Source organism: Strongylocentrotus purpuratus, unplaced genomic scaffold (genome assembly GCF_000002235.5).
Source record: "Strongylocentrotus purpuratus isolate Spur 01 unplaced genomic scaffold, Spur_5.0 spur5_scaffold_2, whole genome shotgun sequence".
Lineage (NCBI taxonomy): Eukaryota > Metazoa > Echinodermata > Echinoidea > Camarodonta > Strongylocentrotidae > Strongylocentrotus > Strongylocentrotus purpuratus.
In genome coordinates, this window is record NW_022145605.1 from 20,327,419 (window position 1) to 20,351,935 (window position 24,517).

Sequence of the window (24,517 nt, forward strand, 5' to 3'; positions counted from 1 at the left end):
TAGAATCAAAGGTGTAACTGGTTACTGCGCAGGGTCAATGGTCATATTTTTTCAATCTATCTTCCCTACATCTATAATGATCAAGGGGACACAATTTAAACTTGACATATGGATAGATCTTAATGGATGAAGCATTTCATAAAATAATATGATATCGTATAATGCATTCTTTATTATGTAAACCATTAGCATACGTATCACCTAATTCGTCAAAGTGACGAATTAAAGTCTAGTTACAACTTGTTATTGATATTTTTATAAAGCAGGGCCTAGCTGGCCTTCCTTCAGGGTGATTTCATACAAATTGGTCTCATGTGAAATGCCCAGATGTATACTTTTAAATACGTGTACATACCTGAAGAAGCAATACTTGTTTTCTGATTTCAGAGATTTTGTCTTCTTCTGTCTGTGTCAGTTTGCCTGAATCTACAATGTTTTCAGGGGCAAAAGCTACATGCGAGAAGGAGAGAAAGAATAAACACCATTTTAATTGATTTTAACTCATTAACATTCTAGGGAGAAAGTGATAATTTTTCTGTAAAATTTTGATCAAAGTCTCATGTTTAACTTGGACACGTTATTGGTACAATGTTGTTGCCGTTAATTACAATTTCATGAATGTATTAGCCCTATTTGTTCAACTGTATTCTTTTTAAAAGGTTAAACAAGGAAGAACAAGTATCAACGCAAATTGATGTTTTCGATTAGTTACAGCCAGCCTTACCTTATTTTACATATATTATTGTGTCGTGTGTAAATTTGCAATGTTCTGTTTGTAATATATCTCTAAAAATGCAAAAGAAAAAGAAAATTAAACAGAATTAAATAAATCAAGAAACTTTTCATTGGCCAATCGAAGCTAATTCATTTGGTTGAAATCATTCACCAGACAATGCTCTTGCGGATCAGAGTTATCGATAAAATACATTTTATTATTCCTAACCAAAAGCTTGGTTGCGAAATTAAACCCCTTAAACACTTTACTAAAAATACATTCATGATGTTGTAGGGAGGACATTTACCCTATTTTGGACATCAATGGTAGAAAGTTACAGTGACAAGTAGCAGTATGATCTAAATGAAACCTGCCCAGAAACCTCACCTTCATCTTGCGTACCTTCCTTTGAAACAGCAACGGCTTGGGTGACTTCAACAAGACACAGACATGGAAATAGAACTAAAGTGACGACAAAGAACGACTTCATCTTGAACAGTTTGCTGATAGCAGCCGAGAGATTTTTTTAAAATTTACTTCGAGTGAAGGTTTTATAGGAGAATTTCTGCAATCACTTTGATGAGGAGATGAATGCGTGGTGATTTTGACTGTCCAAGGATCGGGTTGGCTTCGGTATTTATACCACTTAAGCCCCTCCCACTCTTTGCCAAATTAGGTGACAGGAGGGGCCAGAGCTAGTTTGGCACAACCATTTGTGTATTAGGCAGAGTTTTTTTTTTGTATTTAAAGTCTCTAGAACCGTTTTCATTAATACACATTAAGCTGAGCTGAGCTATAGCGCAGAAGTGGCAAGCTCGACATCCAAATTATATGGCAAAATATGAAAGGGGCAAGGTTATTTCTTATGTAGATGTACATGTAGACAGTCACCCTTTCACATGAGATCCTTAAACATTTTTGAGATGATACATATATCCCAAGGTGACTTATGATTAAGTTCCTTTTCTTTTTTGTTTGACTCCAGCTGTCCACTTGATTGGATAGACCGCCTTGTTACCTTCAATACTTTTTTAGTTATTAATAAATCTCAATGGAGTGAAAGATTTGTCAGGAAGTTATGCAATCCAATCTGGGAACGTGTAGACCGCCATATCCAGCTGCTTTACTCAAAGGTACTGATGGATGAGACTTAGAACTGACTGAATGTGTCGTCCATGATCCACCTTGGAAAGACTGGGGTTTTGGCTCGTTGTATATGGAATAGATGAGGGTTTTAAAAGTATAACAGGTCACTAGAGCCAAGTATGTCCTTGAAAGAGCGAAGGTATTGAAAAAGACTGTTTCCCAACCTGGGTGCAGAAGCAGCAGAAGAAGATTTGTCGCCTAGCAGAGAATTTTAATAAAGATAAGGCACTGCGATTTTGAAGCATTGAGGGCATGATAACCATGTACGGCATAACGAATAAAAGCACTTTCCCCAAACTACAGACAAATCGCAACCATTGCCATTACCTTGATAGATCGTGCCGAGACAATGTTTACATGGAACGATATTGAAATAAAGAAGTCAATTACGGTTGAGCTAAATGAGGATGATGTCCGAGACAAGAAGAACCCATCGTAAGAGGGAATATTCTTAATTTAATAAATGATGATGATGATTTGATTTGATTTGATTTGATTTTGATTTATTGGTTTCTGCATCTTTTTTTTTTTTTTTTTTTCATCATACATTTTCATGAACATAACATGGTTTGTCACAATATTTTAAGTGTATATAATTTGATGATGATGATGATGATGATGATGATGATGAGTTTAGGAAAAAGTAATATAAATTAGCTTCATCAGCTTTTGACAGAGTAATATGTTGTCCCATATTAGTGGTAACAGAATAAAAAAATAAAACCTAAACAGGTCTTTATTTTGGTGACCCGACAGGGATTGTTTTCATTTTACCAATAGCTGAGGGGCACATAAGATCGGATAACTGGGAAAAACACGTATTCTTGAAATGGAGAGGGGTACTTGGTACTTGGTAGGATTCCTCCAAAAGACGCCCTAAAGGTGTTTAAACTGGAGGTGTGTCGAGGGTGGGGGTGACTGACAAACATTTCCCCTAAATTTTCCCTAAAATTATCTAATAAGCCAAAAAAATCAACAAACAACAACAACAACAGTACCCCACCGCCACCACCACCACCAAAAAAGGTACCAAGGCTTATATTCCGATATAAACTTTGCGACACGACGTGAGCTATGATGACATGGTCGAATACTAAAAGATCTTTATATTATTTTGCAATTTCAACCGCCCACATTCTATTCTCAGATTAAACTATCGAATATCAATACACCAAAACCATAGATGAGGGAATAAAATATTGTGACCTGAGATTTCCTGCTGAAAATATATGTCTTTGATGACTGTTCTGTTATGTTCACATAAGGCAACAAATAGTAAAAGACAAAGCGGTAAGTAAAAGGCATGGTACCAATAGAGGGAGGCACTCGTCATTATGCTCGTTTTCTGAAAGTGCGTTTATTAGGTCGCCAGCCTACGAGACCAGCACTGAGGGTCTAAAAGTCATGTCGGTCTAGCGAACCCTCTAGAGAGCCCACGAGGCCGTCACCGTCGGTCTCGTTGGCTGTATCCCGGTCTGTAACTCGAGAGACACTTGTGTCTCTTAATATTCATCACTCCTAGGATTCGCAATGCCAAACATGATGTTATCATACCAGACGGGACAGACGGTTCATACTTTTGAACAAGACATTATTGCGTTATTCCAAAAGTTCGTTAAACCGAACGTTCGTCATTCTGAGAGGAAAATAGTGTTCATTTTCCATGGACATATCCATATCTCAGTAGGGCTCGAGACATTATAGGAGGAAGGGAGAGAGATAGAGGGTAACAATAAAGAGGGCGTGTGTGACGGAGAGACAGACTGAAAGATAATTATTGACAATATCACGTAGACAACAGAGAGATAGAGAGGGAGAACATAGCGATGTATAAGAGAGAGAGAGAGAGAGAGAGAGAAAGAGATATATTTTAGATGAATAGCTGATTTCCGATTTCTCACTGACCGACCAATGCCAAACACACAATTCTACTTCTTTTGCATTTTAAGTTTTCTAGATCCCCCCCCCCCCCCCCCTCCATCTGAAATGTGTTCTAATCTGCCAATGCACTAACAAACCGTACACTATTAAATTGTTAATCAAACCGTTAGGCGATTTCGTTAGCTTTGTCCATCACCATTGGATTTTGGAAATGTTCGATTACTGTAATGTCATGAATTTACGTAATTACAAGACAAACAGCATGCTCTATTGAATCATTGTATTATTATTGCGAGAAAAAAAATTGTATTTATGTAGATATCTTGAGATACTCGCTTCTTTTAAATTATTTCTTATTAATTTAAATCAAACGTACATGTACCTTACAGAAAAATATATTTGTTATAAGGATAGATCCATGCATAGATTTCGCAAAGAATGGGATGTGTTATAATTAGAATAATATAGTAACCTATTATGTTGTCTGTCCTTTTTCTTTGTTTTTTATCCATAATCTCGGTTTCTACTCCTACTTTATTGATCATCATTTTGTATTGTGATAATGATATATTTGAAATACATGTGTTTCATTTTAATTTGTATAATGTATGAGAAGTCTTAAGAAAATTGTAACAAAGTTATAACAAAAAATGAAATTACGTAATCTGAATTTGATTTCTGAAGGCAGTACAATAGGGTAGAACAACTGAGATTGCCATTGAATCTATATATTTCTTGAAAGTCATTGCGAGATTGTAATGCCTAGACAATAAAGGGGTTCCTGATTGCTTTATTTCAAGCTGCGTTTGATTTTGTCGGTATATTGATCAATTTGTATAATAAAAAGAGGCCAGTGAGTTTTGTAAAAATAAACCATCTAGATCAATCTCAAGTAACTCTGTAGAATAAAAAACAGGTAATCAAGGTTTAAAGATTTCTCCTTCGTATTTATTTTAGCATGACCACGCATAGATGGAAATGCCTAATATGAATTGAGTATGAAACACCTTTTTTGAAAAATCTCCATAATTATGCTTTAAAACACATGATAGGAACCTTGAATGCAACACGTTTTTTAACGGGCAAGATTGATGAAATCAAGTTTCCGTCGAACGTGTTTTCTCACAATCGTGTTTTGTTAGCATTATAGACAACATTAAGCACAACACCTTTGGAATTATGAAGTCAATGTTAATTTGATATAGTTAAATTAAAGTAAATTCTTATATTGACAAATACATTGAGCAATCAACAGGTTTCGTATCACACTTCTTTAAAAATGAATACTAACTCTTGTTTGATAATTCGGAGTAACAAAAGAATTATTCTTTCCTGAAGAAAAAGAAAATCTACCCTAAAACTCAATACACATTTACAATATATAGAGAACCATCGACAAACTAGGCCTAGTTTTATCAGACACTTTATCACAGTTGTGTGCATGAAACTAAGGTGTACATTGTATCACTGGTATGTGTATGGAACTTATGTGTACATTTTATCACTGCTGTGTGTATGAAATTAAGATGTTCTAAAAGCATGACAAGAACTGTCAATATAATAAAAACAACTTTCGATTTATATAGCACATAATAATTAACGCTCAATTCTCTATGCGTTTTACATTAAAAGATTACGCTTTACAATCTAAATCAACATAAAACACCACTACATGCACACCGACACATCAAACAAGAATTTGTACACTACTGTAAGAAAATGGCAGAGAATTCCACAGAGCTGGAGCCGAAACCACAAAGGATCAGTCTCCATAGGTATGCATATTAACAGGGTGTAGTGGTGTACTGCAAGGAGGTGTTGTGGTGATGCTTGACGTGTACGTATTGGATTTTGCTCTAGAATTAGATCTGATATATAAGATGGAGCAAGATTCTGTGCTCTAAAACACATGATAGGAATCTTGAATGCAACACGTTTTTCTACGGGCAACCATTGTAGTTTCTTTAGAAAGGGAGTGATGGAATCTATTAAACACGTACCCACTATTAACGTTGCTGCTGTGTTTCGACAACGGTGTCAAACTATACGAAATGAAATAGTATTTATTAGTAGTCCTTCAGATTGTACAGACAGCACAAGTTATTTCTTGACCACTGATATAGGGTCGACAATCCAAGCCCCCACCCGCCTGACACCGGACTTCTGTCATGAACAACAGCACACCATTCTGATTCCCCCAGGTCCCCGCTTTAGGAACCATCTCTCGGTCCACACAAATAAATTCCGTTCTCTTGTTTGTGTATTTCTCTGCCATAAGATAACCAGCGTACTCTAAACGCCACTCTTGAGAAGGACATACGTTTCGGGCAGGAATCATAAGTTTGCTGGAGCGGCCGGAGGGCGCCCTGCAGACTGCACAGGTCGGAGTGTGGTCATGCATAGGTCGTATGCGTGAAGGACCTGTACTGACTTGGTATTCAGAGGAGTATAGTAGGGCTCGGTCAGTATGTAGGGAAGTTTCTACTTCGTCATAGATAGGCTCGTCCGGCATGCAGAGATGATTTGAGCCGCTACCAGCATGAGTGTAGTGTGCACCTCCGATAGAACCTGAATAAATCACAAAGCAATGTAACACAAACAAAGATAAACCCACTAATGAAGTTCAAATTCATCAAAATCTAAATTAAGAATGACGTAGGACCAATGACGACCAATGTAGGCAACTCCGGAGAACGTTCTAGGAATATTTTTTTTACCAGGCATCCTTTTAATATGTTGTTTTAATCTTGCATATACTGTATAAAGAAGAGTCAAGCATCACAAAGAACTTTGCATATTTTGTTCATTCACTTAATCCCCACCTATTGTTGTGCACCTAAGTTTCCGCCAGTGAGGCTATATAAGCCATGTATTTTGTTCGTCGCGATGACAAAACAAAATAAGATTGATTGCAGATTACATTAACAATTAAACAAGATTGCAAAGACTTTTGATAATGAACACAAAGATAATGCAATCCCTATTGTTTACCCTATAGAAATAGTGTTTGAAAAACTTTGAAGTATTCGCACATTTCCATATGTTATGAACAAGACTATTGAAATTGACTTTCAATTGGTTAATTTTCGGAAAGTCCTTGCAATCATGGAAAAACCATGTGCACAGTTTCCCCCCATGTGATATTGCATGTCTGTACCAACCTGAATAGATGACTTCTGCATCTTCGGGACATACATCGTTACCCCAGCGAATGTAGATGACACCAGGTAGACCTGTCATGTTACCTACTGCAGGCACTACCGCATCACCGGGGGATTCAGTTGGGTTTCTTTCGTCGCTCGGTGAAGCGGGTGTTTCTTGAGCTAAAATTTTAAACATTCGGAAGTTTGAACGGAATCCATAAATACAAAATTCAACTGTATTCCATACGTTTGGGCATCTGTATTCGTAGTATAATGCCATCATATGTGGTAAATTTGATCGAGGTTATAAAAAACAACTGGATTTAGTTGTGTGTGCTTGGTCGTTGTGTGAAGGGTGTTTCATCAGCTAAAATGTTAAACGTTTAGGAATTTATATTTCATTTGATAACGGATATTATCCAACGTGGTTAATCAAATAAAGCCAAAAAATCTACAAACATATTTTTTATGTAATTTGCCCGGCTTATGATTTTTGACTAATCAATGACTAATTTGCACTTTTACTTTTTTTAAGCGGCGGCTGTTATTACATCATCAAGTTACCTCCGCCTATCCGTCTCCATTATTGTATTTTTCGATATAGGCTTATAGTATCTCTTTATTGTGTAAATTTCCAAAGACAACTTATAGGAGTTACGATATTCAAAGTGTTTTCCAACAACCTGAATGTTATTTCGCTAGCTCTGCATTCTTCGGTTATAAATGTTCTACAATCTCTGCATGTTGTGCCATATCGTGTCAGATTTGTTTTGTTATAGGTCTACCTTGTGGACTTGTCGGTGCATCCCGTCCGTCTCTCCCGTCCCTTCCGGCAGTCCCCTGTGGTCCTGCAGGACCTCTTTCTCCAGGAACACCAGCGGGACACAAGAAACATTGACCTAAAGAAGAAACAGAATACATATTTCATATCTGCGAGGCTTAAATACTTCTGCCTGCATAAAGCTATGGTCACAACTCAGAGCGGCGACCGACCGATCTGTAGCCTGCTCGGGCGCCTCTGGAATTTAGGCATCGCCTAACGATTTTTGGAGAAGTCGAGCAGGCTGTAGAGCCCCAGCGATGCCTGGGCGGTGCTCTGTCGATTTGCCGTCGGTCGCCGGACGATTTTAGGTAAAAACTTGGCGAAATCGGGGAGCTTCTCTGGGCGGCGTCCCGACAGTGACCGACTGATGACCCACTGATTCCCGAGCGGTCTCCCACCGGCTGATTTTAAAGAAATTGCTCGGCGGCCAGCTGGTGATCGGCGGGGCACCAAAATACGTTCGGTGCCACGGCGGTCGCCGCCTGGGCACCGGCCAAATCGAGCGTTCGCCGTCGAGCGATTAAGGGCAAAAATTGAAATCGATAGGTCAAAGGCTGCCCACCGATTTTGAACTCGCCGCCCAGTGACCGACTGATCTCCCAGCAGTGACCGGGCGGCGACCGCTCAGCAGCCTTTGACCTAGTTTGCGGCTTGAATTCTTGACCTAAATCGCTCGACGGCGAACGCTCGATTAGGTCGGTGCCAGGGCGGAGCGTATTTTGGGCGGCGAGTTGAATTGAGCAGGCGCCGCCCGAATTTTTACTCAGCGCTAAAACTTCAGCAGCGACCGAGCGATGCCCTTAAAAAAAGCGGTGCCCGGGCGAAATTGGCTAGAAACTCGCCGCCCGGCCGCCGAGCGCCGAGCAGGCTACTTGTTGGTGTTGTGACCATACCTTAACATTATATTTCAAGTAAAAAAGCTCTTTCTGAAGATTATTCTCAACCTTGATGATAATGACCTCCGCCATACGTCCCATTGATAAATTTCTTATTTCTTCAAGTTAATTCATAGATTTTTTAGTTACCTTTAGTTTTCGAATATTGATATCTCCTTTGTTCTGACTTTGAATGCTTGGACTAACGTGGCCAACAAACATGACCTATGGCTCTGGATGTTCGTCTTTGGTTATTAAGGCTTTCTTATGTTTCTCTTTTCGTTTAGTAAACGCATCCGTTAGCTTCAACTGTATTTCTACTTTCGTGACGTAAAGGTAAACCGGTACTGCCCTGTCTAGTGCAGTGGTTTCCCGATTAGATTTTTGACAGTTTGAGGCCGATTTCTTGATTATTGCATGCTGGTTTTGTAGGCGCCTCAAGGCCTACAAGGCATCCAATACCCACTGCAGAAAATACATTATTTGCTGATGAATACGCGAGCGACTTGCGGGGTCTAGTTCTTTTTAGCATGCCTGGGGATAGTATCCTCAATCGAAAGGTTAATGAAACGTGAACATTTGATTTCTTGGCGCACGAACTAATTCTCTTAACAGGTGCAGGCGCAGATCCAGGATTCCTTAGGGGTGGGGGCCCAATTTTTTACTGTTTGCTCCCGAAAATGTTCAAATCGCGCCGGCCGAAAATGCGCTCAGTGGGGGAGGGGGGTAGTGAGCACATTTTTGTTTTTGCCCTCGAAAATTTGAAAATGTGCACCCCCCCCCCTTGAGCGCCAGTGGGGGGGGGGGGGCATCTCCCCATAAAGGTTAAATTAACGTGTTTTTTATACTTTTTTTCAGGGGGCCCGGTCCCCCTAACCCCCCCCCCTGGATCCGCCACTACATAGGCGAGCCTTCGTTTGCGATGGACATTAGAGGAATTAATAAACGTCTGGTCCCTGTTTCTTAAGACTTGTTATCAATAAATACTAACGCATATGATTTGCTGAGAGTAAATTTGTCATAGAATCTTAGCATCTGTTATTAATAATAAATTTTAAAGAAACTGTGACCTGGTCTTCATACCAGAATACATAGGCCATGAGTATGGTCCGAATGGGTTCTGGCCCAGGCTTGGCTGCTCGGCACTAGATGATGGGACCGATGTTGGGAGAGTCGATGGCGAGTCGAGTTCCCTTCGACGTCGTGTCTTTTCAGGTTCTCTCAGCTCAAACTCGGTCTCGAGAGAGTCAGGAATGTGAATATTCGCCATCATTGATGGATTCTTCGCGACGAGTTCGAGAGTTGAGAAGGAACGGGTGATTTCAGCAACGGATTCCTACATGATTTTGTAGTTGAAAAGTTTAGAAACAAGTTTTAGAAAGAAAGTCATTAACGTACCCTCGATATTTTTTTCTTGATTAAGGCACTGTGGTGAAGGTACTCTTCAAATCTGGTATATAATTGTTTTCTGGTGAAACATGCCTTCCAACCATACGATAAGTTGCCAGTAAGTTATAGGCATTTGTCCCAACACATGTTGATCAAAGATCCACCTTCGAATAGTATTAGAAGACTTTGAAGATTGTAATCATTCATAAAAAGATGACCTAAAAGGTGGTCTGAACGCGAATTATAAAATTTAATTGTTCTTTTGTATGAAATAATCTCTAAAATCCGTTAGAAATACAATTAATGTGTGGAAGAATAAACAGAAAAAGATGTTTGCATTAGAGTTGTAGTCGCATGCTTGGTGTAGAATAAAGGACAATTCTCAAATAATGTGTAATGAAAATATGCGAGAGAAAAAAATTATATAGCTTAAAACGTTTTTCTGGAAAACAAAAGAGAGAGTTTTTCCACATGAAATCATAATGATTAACGTTAACCATCCATCCAGGGAAGTAAGATTTTCACTCGTTGAGTCGTGAAACGAACATGAAAAATTAATTGCTTAATGATATTGATTTTCCTTTTTCATTTTAATTTCTGAAATGTGACACGTTTTAACGCTTGGTGTTCGGTACATTTAGCGGACTAACTCGCTTCATTTATGCCCATATAACATAAAATGCGTCGCGTAGCCTATAGGACGCAGTCGAGTCAGACTGCGTGCAGATACCGGCCATGGTATTTTAGACGCCATTTGAGGTGGCGTCAACTGAGTGCAAAATTAACAGTTAACGTATCGTGTTGAATTCGCTATAATCTTTGCCTTCACAGGTTTGATTAGCTAGGGTAATTGGTGATCGGGGTGTTATACATCCCAGAGCTTATCTATTTACCAAGAGTGGCGACATTGGAAGTCACTTCTGATTGGTCAGATACATCCTGGAACTTCTAATAGTTCCCTCCCATAGTAGTAGACTGGCAAACATAAACAAGGGCTTTAGAATAAGATCCCAAGGTATTTGGAGGGCAATGCAGGGCATCCATGCTAAAATAGAATTTGAAAAAAATACTAGAGAATAAAATGTAATTTTGGGCTCAAAATTTGAAAAAAGGTCTAAAACCATGATATTTATTTTTGGACCAAACAGGTTTTATCTGAACTAGACCTTTTCATTATTATAATTTTTATTTTTAGTCTGAAGTAATGAACCTGTTTAATATACAGGTCTCGGTAGCGTACACAAACTTGATTACCATGATTGGTTAGTCGCACATGTATTCTATGACCCTTTTCGGTATATGACTGCTTTACTATTCGAGGCATAGTTGTTTTTATATGCTCTCAGGGAGGTTACATGATCGTGATGTCACCCCTCGGAACGGCTCGGGGCGATAGCACGATCATGTCATCTCCCCTTGAGCGTATAAAACAATTATATTCCACATACTAAGAATCTTGCTCTACGATTGGTCGAAAGTAAATCACGTGATGAAAGATAGTTCGCCCATCATTGCTGGGAGAAGCAAAAAGTGTGTTACACTGTGTAGATAGGCTACTATCTACACAGTGCAACGCACTTTCACTGAAGATAGAAGTCCTATCTACACAGTGCAACGCACTTTAATTGTATACGCTGCGTATTGCTGTCATCTTTAAGCGCTTTTAGTGTTAGTACGCGAACTTTGGCCCTGCGCGAACAATATGGTCACACCACCATACTACATGCACTGTACGTATCGTACACCGTTTGATAGCTGTTAATTGATGACTTGTTGCTCTAAAATGACGGAAAAGGTGAAATGTTTCCGATGTGGAATATAAAGCAAATAATCACCTTTTGGTTTCAGGCGATGGCAAACTGTCACTTCCTCGGCGATCTGAATGTATACGCTATCTTTCCTCAGCTTCGCTTCGGAAAGATAGCTACATCCAGATCGCCTCGGAAGTGATAGTTTGTCCCATCACCTTCACCAACGGTAGTTTGCTTACTATGTCTCTCATAACAGTCATTACTATAATATGGGATTATAAAAACTATATTCCAAAGTTGTGTACACACCATAAAGCTATCCATTTCAACAATTTGTCTTTTTTAAAGAAGTAATATATACGCCACACACAGAATAGAAATGATCAGATATTGTGATGAATAAGTCTTTTTGTTATTCCAAATGAAATTATGTCTTTTTACAGGATGCGCATTTTAGTGGAAAACACACTGTACATACTGTATATGGCAATTCCCACATATTAGCAGTATTAGTCCATGGGCCCAAAACTGAAAAGCACCACCCTCCTGAGACACAATCTTAAATGAAATTTTGTCTGTTTGTTTAGGACCCTTCCCTATCAGAACGTTCTCATTGGCCCTAAAGTTTGTAGTGGATGTGACCACTCAGGCTATTACAATGGTAACTGATCAAGAATGAACATAATGATTTAGAAAATTTAATATATTTGCCAATTTGAGTCAAACACGTTGTAAATATTTCCTCAAAATATTTTTGTTCAAAGTTATATATAAAAAATAAGTATTAAAAGAAGACAACAATACCAAATCGGAAACTAATCTAAAAAAATACCCTGTTTATTGAGTTTCTGCGTAATTTTTATTGATGAGTTTCTGTTTTCCTCGGTGATATTACAGATGAGTTCTTGTCTTGAAAACCCCTTTTGGATTCTATATGCACAAGTATTGGTGTCATATGTAGGTTAAGATTTATCCTAGCTAAGAATTTTTTGTTTACTTTATACAACAGTATTTTTCTCTCTTACCTTACATATTGCATGGGGTAACACTTTTAAGACGTATATTGATAAACTTAAAACATTGCAAAAGAAAGTTATTCCGCTTGTTACCAACTCTTGCATCAGAAAGCCTAGTAAGCCATTATTCCTTGAGATGAAATTGCTGCCTTTTGATGAGCTTGTGTCATTCAGTAGTACGAATTTTGTGTTTAAACTTAAAGGTAAAGACCAGTAATGGTCATGCGATTGCATTGTGAAAGAAACGTTGTGGAATCGATCAGAAAAGGTCGATCATCTAGCATCTAGCATCTGCAAGGTTCTGGAATCATCAAAATGATAAGAAATTTGGCTCATTCTTCGTAAAGTTACAAGCACTATACACAGAAAGATGTATATGGGACTACCCTATCTCTCTCACCAGACCATGAGAGAAATAAATTTACCAAATATATGAATTAGTAGGCGGTTTCCCGGCAAATTTTTTATCATCATGTATTAGTCAAAACATATTCTTTCACATGATTGGTAATGAGAGCTTCCATTTCATTTTTTGAAATTGGGGCGTTGCCAATACTGGTCTTTACCTTTAAGTTTTGTCCTCAGGCTTGCCTGTTAAAAGACCTATTTTCCTGTAACTCCCAGATACATAGCTACAATACACGTCAAAGTAACCTTGTGCATCAACCTCATGTAAGGACAAATGTTGCACTGAACTCCTTTCGAATCATATGGATTAAAGATATGAACCAGTTTAATACCCGCAGACAGTACCACGCTTACTACATTCAGACTTTTGTGTAAATCATATCTCTAAGATAGATTGTAATAGATTGCCGCTATTACTGACTGTACTATATAATAGCAAGGAGTAGCCAGTCAGCCTGGGTGCGTGCGCGTGTGTGTGTGCGGGTGTGGGTGTGTGTGTGTGTGTGTGCGTGTGTGTGCGTGCGCGCGCGCGTGTGTGTGTGTGTTTGTGTGTGTTAATTTGATGCGTACAGCACGATATGCCGCTTACGGCTGGGGGTGGGGTTACGGGGGTTCATGATGTTGTCAGTGGTTCAGCTTTTTTTCCTTCTAAATATGTATTAAAGTTATATTACCTTGTAATCAGTTATTGTTTAATATCATGTTTTGTTTTATGATGTGTTTTTTTAATCATGTTTTTCATATCATGCCTTTTTCCTTGTAAATATTTTGTCGAAGTTACATAACCTTGCCAATTCCTTGTAATCTGTTTAGTACATTATATGTTTTATGTTGTTGTAAATGAACTTCTTGATCTCGGTTAGCGGACTCTGGGACCTGCTTGTTTCGGGGGCTCTGCGCGCGTGAGACTGTATAGTATTCATTTTCGTATCCTACTATCCATCATGTTTTGAATTGCGCAGATCCTTGAAACACGTTGGTCTCTTTGCCAATCCGCCGGGATTGAGAAGTCCATCCTTCCCAGGGGCCCACTCGCAAGCATAGCTTTTGGGAGTCTCAATTTGGATCATGTTTGTTCTCATTATTGCTATTTAATGTGTTTTTTAATAAACTGAACTTTACTGAACTGAAATTGTGAAAATGCATTCTTCATTATGTCAATTTGGGTCAATAGTGTTACTGAATATTTTACAGGGTCAATGGTCATATTGTCTCGATCTATCTTCCATAGCTCCATAATGACCTATGCTACACAGTTGAAACTAATTGACATAATAGAGAGATTATGTATCAAATGGAAGTAGCATTTTATAAGATGATATGAAATCGTGAAAATGATTGCTCATTATGTAAAACATGAGGATACGTATTACCTAATTCGTTTGAATGTCGAATTTATTTCTAGTAATTATTTTTAAATCGTCCCTAAAAGGCTACTTGAATTTTGTTTTTTTAAAGGTTAGGCTGCCCGGGAAAAATAATCCTTTCAGAAATCATAATATTTTGTTTTACGGTGATTCCACCCAGTTCATTTTATTATTCGGTAAGGGTTAGAAGGGGATATAAGTGAATATTCTCACGGTTAAAGACAGTGTATTAATATTCTTATCTTTCCATCGTCTCTAAAATGCTATTTGAATTCTTGTATTTATTATTTTATTTTAGGCCTCCTGGGAGAGGTTTTAATTGCTGAAAAGAATTTGACGGCTTGCCGCCATTAGATTATTAAAGATCGCGTGTTCGATCTTGTAATAAGACCTCCTGGGGGAGGTGATCCTTTCAGTAATCATGATAGTTCATTTTATGGGTGATTCCACCCAGTTCATTTCATTATTCGGTAAGGGTTAGAGGGGGATAGTTTATTAATATTCTTATCTTTTCATCGTCTCTAAAATGCTATTTGAATGCTTGTATTTATTATTTTATTTTAGGCCTCCTGGGAGAGGTTTTAATTGCTGAAAAGAATTCGACGGCTTGCCGCCATTAGATTATTAAAGATCGCGTGTTCGATCTTGTAATAAGACCTCCTGGGGAGGTGATCCTTTCAGGAATCATGATAGTTCATTCTATGGGTGATTCCATTTGGTTAATTCCATTGTTCGGGTGATTTATCAGAGAGGGAGAGAAGTTTATATTCTCACGGTTAGCGACAGTGTATTAATATTCTTATCTTTTCGTCGTCTCTACAAGGCTATTTGATTTTTTTTTTTTTTTTTTGTAATTTTAGGCTTCCTGGGAGAAGTTCCAATTGCTGTAAAGAAATTTCCGGCTAGCATCCAGTATATCAAGATCACATGCTCGATCTTGTAATTTAAAACAATTCAGAAGAAAATCTTAGAACCAGCAAGATCTAATAGGTACAAGCAAAACATTTCTTAACAACGGTAAACAACACTGTGGTACTATTTGATGTATTATTGTTAATATATGTTAAATGTTGCTTTACTCTTTGTAGCATTACATAGCATCCACATGGCCAAAAAAATTATCATCAGTACCGAGATTAATTATAATTTAGGGCCATACTCTCTTCTTTTTCGTCTCTTACTTCCTTTTTACCACGAAGTATGTAACGTGCATGTATATCCCTCGATCAAAGAGGAAATAACCACTAATGTCGCTGAAATGAATCTTCTCCCCCTCTTTTTTCTTCCTCATCTTCTTTCCCTTCATTTTCTTCTTTCTCTTCTTCTTCCAGTGGCGTACCTGGCATAGCTCGTCAGGGGGGGCAAGCGATTTGGACGAGCAAGGGGGGGGGGGGGGGATGATGTGTGGCTGTGGAAAACTGGAAATGGGTGAAGGGGTAATAGGGGGCGTCCCAATAACACAGTAGAGATTTTGTTGATATTAGTATTTGCAATCGGGTGTTTCTATATCTTTGGTCTATTTTGATTTAAAAGAAGGAATTATCTTTTTTTTTAAATGTTAAATGTATTGAATTTCGACAAAATCAGTGGTTAACTTATCACTGGTAATGACAATGCTTCTATTAACGTACTTCTATTATTCCTCTTTGAAGAAGCTTTGACATATTATGTTCCCAATTCTGCATATTTGGAAATGTAATCAAGTGTATTTGACAATGAATGGAATTGTATTGATTTGCATTTGTTTCATTTCCACATGCACAATTAAAACTTTAAAAAAATATTCAGAATAAGCATCTATTCAATCATTGAAAATAAATGTAGTAATTAAAAGTAAGAAAAAAATGAAACAGTAAAATGATATATCACTAGATATAAGAGAAATCACTCACTGGGAGGAATGTCAGAAGGTTGAGGAAAATGACATTGGAGAAAGATAGGGTACAGAGAGATAGGGTACATAAGGTAGAAAAGGTGGAAATAAGCAGAGGAATGTTGAAGAATTGTATATCTGAAGAAATGATAACTGGCTGTAGGTCAGACGATACAAGAAAAGCTAGGGAAATTTGAGGATTTTGGCAAGGAGGTTAATAGCAGATCAAAACAAACAAACAGAAAGCACTCTGAAACTTGATTACAGGATACTTGTTAAATGAACAAAGCAGTTTCAGCAGACATCATCAATAAAATTGTATACTATACAATTTATTAATCTTTTGAAACTCATCTTCAACCAGTCTTCAAAAGTAGTATATTGTTTCAATAAGTTGTCCTTAGAAATCCAATGTTTGACCTTTATAAACCAATGCATAGAAATCCAACTAGTTCTTACTAATGGTAAGTGGAAGAGGTTTGAGGTTTCTGGCAAGAAAGTTAATAAATAGGTCAAATGAATAGTAAGCACTCGTAGCTATAATAAAACACATATATGATTACAAGCAACTAATTACTGAAATGAACATAGCAATTTCAGCACACAGCATCAATAAAATTGTATACTATACAATTCATAAATCTTTTGAAACTCATCTTCAAGCAGTCTTCAAAAGTAGTATATTGTTTCAATAAGTTGTCCTTAGAAATCCAATGTTTGACCTTTATAAACCAATGAATAGAAATCCAACTAGTTCTTACTAATGGTAAGTGGAAGAGGTTTGAGGTTTCTGGCAAGAAAGTTAATAAATAGGTCAAATGAATAGTAAGCACTCGTAGCTATAATAAAACACATATATGATTACAAGCAACTAATTACTGAAATGAACAAAGCAGTTTCAGCAGACATCATCAATAAAATTGTATACTATACAATTTATTAATCTTTTGAAACTCATCTTCAAGCAGTCTTCAAAAGTTGTAGATTGTTTCAATAAGTTGTCCTTAGAAATCCAATGTTTGACCTTTATCAACCAATGAATAGAAATCCAACTAGTTCTTACTAATGGTAAGTGGAAGAGGTTTGAGGTTTCTGGCAAGAAAGTTAATAAATAGGTCAAATGAATAGTAAGCACTCGTAGCTATAATAAAACACATATATGATTACAAGCAACTAACTACTGAAATGAACATAGCAATTTCAGCACACAGCATCAATAAAATTGTATGCTATACAATTCATAAATCTTTTGAAACTCATCTTCAAGCAGTCTTCAAAAGTAGTATATTGTTTCAATAAGTTGTCCTTAGAAATCCAATGTTTGACCTTTATAAACCAATGAATAGAAATCCAACTAGTTCTTACTAATGGTAAGTGGAAGAGGTTTGAGGTTTCTGGCAAGAAAGTTAATAAATAGGTCAAATGAATAGTAAGCACTCGTAGCTATAATAAAACACATATATGATTACAAGCAACTAACTACTGAAATGAACATAGCAATTTCAGCACACAGCATCAATAAAATTGTATGCTATACAATTCATAAATCTTTTGAAACTCATCTTCAAGCAGTCTTCAAAAGTAGTATATTGTTTCAATAAGTTGTCCTTAGAAATCCAATGTTTGACCTTTATAAACCAATGAATAGAAATCCAACTAGTTCTTACTAATGGTAAGTGGAAGAGGTTTGAGGTTTCTGGCAAGAAAGTTAATAAATAGGTCAAATGAATAGTAAGCACTCGTAGCTATAATAAAACACATATATGATTACAAGCAACTAACTACTGAAATGAACATAGCAATTTCAGCAGACATCATCAATAAAATTGTATACTATACAATTTATTAATCTTTTGAAACTCATCTTCAAGCAGTCTTCAAAAGTAGTATATTGTTTCAATAAGTTGTCCTTAGAAATCCAATGTTTGACCTTTATCAACCAATGAATAGAAATCCAACTAGTTCTTACTAATGGTAAGTGGAAGAGACTTATAAAGGTTGTGTGTCCCTTTAACATGCAACAAATATCTCAAATATCGACCAAGATTATGTATGTTTTATCTGTAAATTCAAAAGAAAGTGGGATAGTAGAGTTTGTAAAAACGACTAAAAACAGTTGTTAATCATTGAGTGTATAGTCTGTGTCTCAGGCTTAAATTTACACTCTGTTTCGAGTGTTGACATTGTAATGGACTTGAGGGTAGTGCTTTAGGGCCCTCAATAACCATTCCAGCTCAAGAAGTGGTTTTTTGCAGCAGCAATAACAAAAACTTACACACTTGGTTGTCATTTCTCAAAATATGCATCCCTACATGGACATGAAATAATGATATGCATCCAGTAAATAAGTTTCTGGTACAACAGAAAAATAATTAGAACAAATCTAAATTTAACAGTCATAAAAATCCACTTACAGTACACAAGTGTCCAAACCCAATTCTTTCACACAGCTTCATGAATTGTAATCGCTTCAACATAACACTCTCTTAAGATATTTCCAATTATTAGGCTTGCAAAAGATTGACACACTGAGGTTGGTTGTCATGTACAATAAAATTTACCTTGTAGTTTGTGACAAAAACTATGGCTAGAGCAAGGGGCAGGTTGTTACCTGTCCAAGTCAATTTCCATAGATATGATATTTGTAAATAAAGAATCTTTCCCTTGTATTACATTAAATACAACAATGATTTTTCATAATCCATGAGGAGTAAAAATGGGAAAGTGAGGTGATTTTCTCATCCACTAACTCTTGCATAGAGCCAATTTTATGTTTGACACCGTTTCCAACTTTGCATGACTTAAAATGCTGTCACTTTCTTATGTCTTATCTGATTTTGATGTTGTTTTCATTGTTTTGTTTAATTCTACTCTATTTATTAAAGTCAAATTAATATCGGGTGGAATTCCCCTATAATATAAAAGAGATCAAAATTTAAAAAAAAGTCGAAGCAGAGACTGTCCGGTGGAAATGAGAGGCTATAATACAATCTAAAATAATGATTTATGGGTATATGTTATTCCTTGTATATTGCACCTCCACTCAGCAGCATTTTGTACTTTGAATTGAATTGTTGTGAACTGAAAGAAAATGAAAAATCGCAACTAATTTTGAAAAAATAGTATCTTTCCACACAAATTGAGCCAAATATGTGCATGATTGGGTGAAAAACTCCTGCACTGTTATGGCCAGAATATACATGGAATTTCAACACATTCATACTGTTCTACCCTAAATAAAGTCTATGCGTCTCCGGTGCATCCTAGCAAAGTGATCAATTACATCTGAATAGTCTACACTACAGGCAATTTCTTTCTCTATGCTAATAATTGCCAAACCTGACAACCTTTCTTCCTTCATTGTAGAACGCAGATATGATTTGATTATTTTCACTCTGCTAAAAGATCGCTCTGCAGTAGCTGAGGAAATGGGCAATGTAGCAATAATTCTGTACAGTTTGGTTAAATTTGGATATGCACTCTCAAGGGAATTCTTGATTAGGAACTTCAACAATCCATTAATTGTTTTCACATAGATATCATTGTTGTCAAACACGTCAGTGTTCTGAACCAGAGGGCGGAAAGTCCTGTATTCAGCCATGAGTTGTTCCGTGTCGACTACATCTTTGTACTTCTCAGCCAGCTTCTTGACTCTTCTTTCGGCATTGAGGTCATTGAAATGTTCTGGCATTAACGCAGAAAAATCTCTGACCGTTTCCATGAAATCTGAAAACCGGTCTTTGAATTGCTGCAAAACAGAGTCATATACCTTGTAAAAGACTTCTACTCGAAATCTGGAAACAGGATCATTAATCGGCTGATCTTCAGCTTGTTCCCCTGAAAGAACCTTCCGTTTTCTTTGTCGTACAGTAGTTAGATCTGGATCAATTTCTTGTTTCTCTGCTTCTACTCTTGCTTTACGGTACAATTCCTCAAAGTGTTCCTCAGTCCGATTTTTTCCAATTGCTTCTGATGTTGCCGTGATAACACCTCCAGCACTGATCAAGTCAATTTTTGAAGATTGGAGGTATTTTGACAGGGAATCCGTAGTTGAAAGCAGCTCCTCCCACATATTCATCAGAAGAAGAAAATCTACTTTGCTAAGAGCATTGATGAGACCCCTTGCTTCTGCAGCCTCCGTGGGTTTGCCCTCACTTTCTTCGATGTCTTCTAATGTGTCAAGAATGGCTGGATATGTTGCCTTGACAGCACGAACAGACTCAATTCTGCAAGACCAGCGTGTGTCAACTAGTCGTTTTAACTGGATGTCTTGCACCTCCTTTGACAATTTTCTTTTGGCTTCCTTGAATTTCTCGAGACGAGGATGGCTATTAGTCAGAAACACATACAGTTTTTCAAGGATTCCAAAGAAATCCTTGGCAACTGGAGAGACACATGCAGCATTACTTATCACAAGATTGAGGTTATGTGCACAACAGTGCACATAGAGTGCATTGTTACTGACTTCTTTTATTCTTTGCTGAAGGCCAGATAGTGAACCAGACATGTTTGCTGCCCCGTCGTAGGCTTGTCCAACACAATCTTTGAGTGAAATGTTACGCTTCTTTGCAAATTCGTTTATTTGCTCAAACAGAACGGATGATTTTGTAGAAGGTAGTTCTTGAAAGCAAATGAATCTCTCAACAACATCTCCGTCAGAAGTAACGTAACGAAGGGTTACAGAAAGTAAGTCCGTGTGAGATATGTCAATAGCAGAATCTGCTATGATGGTAAAGCATCCCGCCTCATGTACTTCCTCCATTATGACACTTTCTACTGAATTCCGCAGGCATTGTATGAGCTCATTCTGTATTCGTGGACTGAGGTACATTGAATGACTTCTTTGCTCAGATAAATGAGCAGCTAATACACTGTCATATTTGCTGATTAATCGCACAAGTTCTAAAAAGTTGCCATCGTTGCGTTCTGTTTCAGCAGATCTCATATTCTCACGATGTCCCCGGAAAGCTAAATTCTGTTTGGCCAAAAATAGTGTAACATCAACTAGCCTAGAAAGTACTTTCCGATTTTTCTGCACCTGACATTCATGTGCCCTCACTTGCTCAGCATCAACTGCTTTGCCTTTGTCAAGTCTCAGTCGGGTAAGTGACAGCTGACCCTCTGCTTCCATGTGAAGTGAAGATTGTTCATGCTGTTCAATTCGTAGAGTTGCCTTTTTCCAATTCGAAAAGCCGGATCCACTTACTTTGCTCCATGTTGGGTCATAATTTTTCTTGTGTCTGTCTGCAAAGAGCCAACATGATAAACAGAACAAGGAGTCTCTCGAGGGAGAATATATGAGCCACTTTCGAGGGACTTTCTTCTTTTCATCCTTTAAGTGTCTAAAGTACCACTCTCGGCGAAAGCCTCTACCATGTTTCCGAGGAAAAGAAAATTCGTCATTGGCATCAAAGTTAGGCTGGCAAGGTCCCATTTCTAGAATCTGTCTAACTACGTTGGGTGTTATGCTTACTCCTGAAAAATGTTTTGGATCGTTTGGAAAGCGATTGAAAGCATTGTTGTCCGATGTAGGTACAGGAACCTGTCCTACATTAATTGTATCCCTGACATGAGATTCCTCATTGTTTGACCTTTCTTCATGAGATACAGCATTATCATCTTCAGCTTCATCGTCATCGTCATCCAGTGAAACACATGGAGTATCAGGACTACCAGGCTTATATTCTGCAGTTTAAAAAAGAGGTGGAATTTACAATAAATATTTACACAGTATTTCTATTTCCTTAGGGATACTGCCCCCCCCCCGTTTTCTACTGTTTCTTTCTCTCCTGTCCTCCCAAAGTTGCCCTAGTATAACCCCCCCCCCCCCCCCCCCTCCCCTCCCCAATCTCTGTCTGAGCAACTAAACATATGGCAATTTTGAGTGGAATATCTCACTCAATTAATCAAAACACTTGCTAGATTTATTTTGATTTGTTTCCCAATTTAATGCATATTGCACTTAGCCATTAATAGATGAATATTAAGTAATGAAAGAACTTATTTTGTAATCAAATTAGGATAAATGGCTGAATATATAAAAGAGGAAATATAAATATATAAAAGAAAGAAAACAATGTATATATATTTATACATAATATATATTTATACATAATATATACAACTATCAGGACAGAAAATAAGATTTTCAATTTTGTTCACCTTCATGATCTGGTTGAGTAGATACAGCATTATCATCTTCAGCTTCATCGTCATCGTCATCCAGTGAAACACATGGAGTATCAGGACTACCAGGCTTATATTCTGCAGTTTAAAAAAGAGGTGGAATTTACAATGAATAATTACACAGTATTTCTATTTCTTTAGGGATACTGCCCCCCCCGTTTTCTAGTGTTTCTTTCTCTCTCCCTTTCTCTCCTGTCATCCCAAAGTTGCCCTAGTAACCCCCCCCCCCTCCTCCTCAATCTTTGTCTGAGCAACTAAACATATGGCAATTTTGAGTGGAATATCTCACTCAATTAATCAAAACACTTGCTAGATTTATTTTAATTTGTTTCCCAATTTAATGCATATTGCACTTAGCCATTAATAGATGAATATAAAGTAATGAAAGAACTTATTTTGTAATTAAATTAGGATAAATGGCTGAATATATAAAAGAGGAAATATAAATATATAAAAGAAAGAAAACAATGTATATATATTTATACATAATATATATTTATACATAATATATACAACTATCAGGACAGAAAATAAGATTTTCAATTCTGTTCACCTTCATGATCTGGTTGAGTAGATACAGCATTATCATCTTCTTCAGCATTGGGCCTTTCACTTGTACCCTCGTCATTGTCAAGTGAAACATGAGGAGCATCTGGTTTGCATCCTAAAAATAAAATTGAAAAAAAAATGTAAATAAAAGGAAGTCAGTTATGCCATTTCTGTTATTTTTATTATTTCAATACATTATCGCAATGATTAGGACCTTGCTTAGATCTTTTCAACCTTCTGCCAGTCCTCTTTCTACCCTTTGGTGCAATTTGATTTACTGTACCTTGGTAATAAATTGGGAACATTGGTTCGAGCATTTACACTGAACTGAATGAAATAAAAACAAAAAGCAAGAAAGGTTTGATCGCACCATAACTGTTCAACGTTTTTGTTGGGCATGCAGGGGTTTACTTGTACATGTTTCTATGGGATTCCGCGGTTGATATATATATATATTTTTTTGAAAGATGAAAAGTCGTATTTTCAAGAGGCGATATCGTATTATCGTACTTCACTTTTTTTTATTGTACTAAATACGATAAAATTGTACTTGTTTAGTGGTTGACATCTCTGCTGATTGACCATGACATACCTTGGTTTGACCCTCTTCGTTGGCTGAGGAACAAATCCATTAAACTACTTTGGTGAAATTTCTTTTTAGATGGATGATTTTCACTCGGGTTTCGGGCACTAGATGAACTTGGCGTTTCTGTTGTTTCTGATGTAGTATTCAAGGTTGAACTTGCTTCAACTGGTTCTGGGGGGGAGGGGGTGGGAGAGAGGAGGTTAGACATTGTAGGAAATGGATGAGCTGGGTAGATACATATTGGACAATATTTGGGAATAACAATATATACTTTTCTTATTTTCAAAAATATGAGTGTGCTATGAAAATACTATAAAGAAGCTCCATTATGATGCAGATCATACAGTCAAAACAAGAACATTCACATAATGAATAAATGAACTACCCTGGCTAAATAAATCTTCTTTTTGTATTATTATTATCATTATCATTATAATTTGTATTGATATATTAAAGTCACTGTTGTTATTATCATTCTTCTTCTTTTTAGTATAATTTTTTAATATCAGTAGTAGTATGAGCTTTATAAGAATGGTTTATTATTATTTTTATTATTGTTATTGTCATCATAAGCTATGTGTACAAACACTTAATAAATCTTCTGCAACTTTACTTTCTGATAGAAGAAAAATGCCAATTTATATTCAAGAACCTTTGGCCTTCCATTTTATCAATAGGCCAGTACATGCATGAAATCAATTCTGCATCAATATCATCTTAAACAATCAAGGGATTTTTTTGTTTTGTTTTTGTTTTTGAAGACACAACCAAATTTATATCTAAGCTGTGAATATGAGAACAGTTTCTGT

At 37.0% G+C, this 24,517-nt stretch overlaps 1 protein-coding gene and 1 long non-coding RNA gene across 2 annotated transcripts; both read right to left on the reverse strand.

Moving 5' to 3' along the window:
- Positions 1 to 395: 395 nt before the first annotated feature.
- Positions 396 to 1,309, reverse strand: LOC115926534. Its single transcript, XR_004065069.1, has 2 exons — positions 1,103 to 1,309; positions 396 to 450 (listed from the first exon to the last, which is right to left on the reverse strand). It is a non-coding gene; the product is annotated as an uncharacterized LOC115926534 (long non-coding RNA).
- A 4,510-nt stretch (positions 1,310 to 5,819) lies between these two features.
- On the reverse strand, positions 5,820 to 24,162 carry LOC100890380. The gene is given in 9 exon segments (XM_030991107.1): positions 5,820 to 6,355; positions 6,904 to 7,065; positions 7,671 to 7,784; positions 9,667 to 9,919; positions 16,117 to 16,200; positions 19,920 to 22,072; positions 22,550 to 22,651; positions 23,127 to 23,237; positions 23,715 to 24,162. Coding segments are annotated over 9 exon segments (3,717 nt in total). The 5' UTR covers positions 23,917 to 24,162.
- Positions 24,163 to 24,517: the final 355 nt, after the last annotated feature.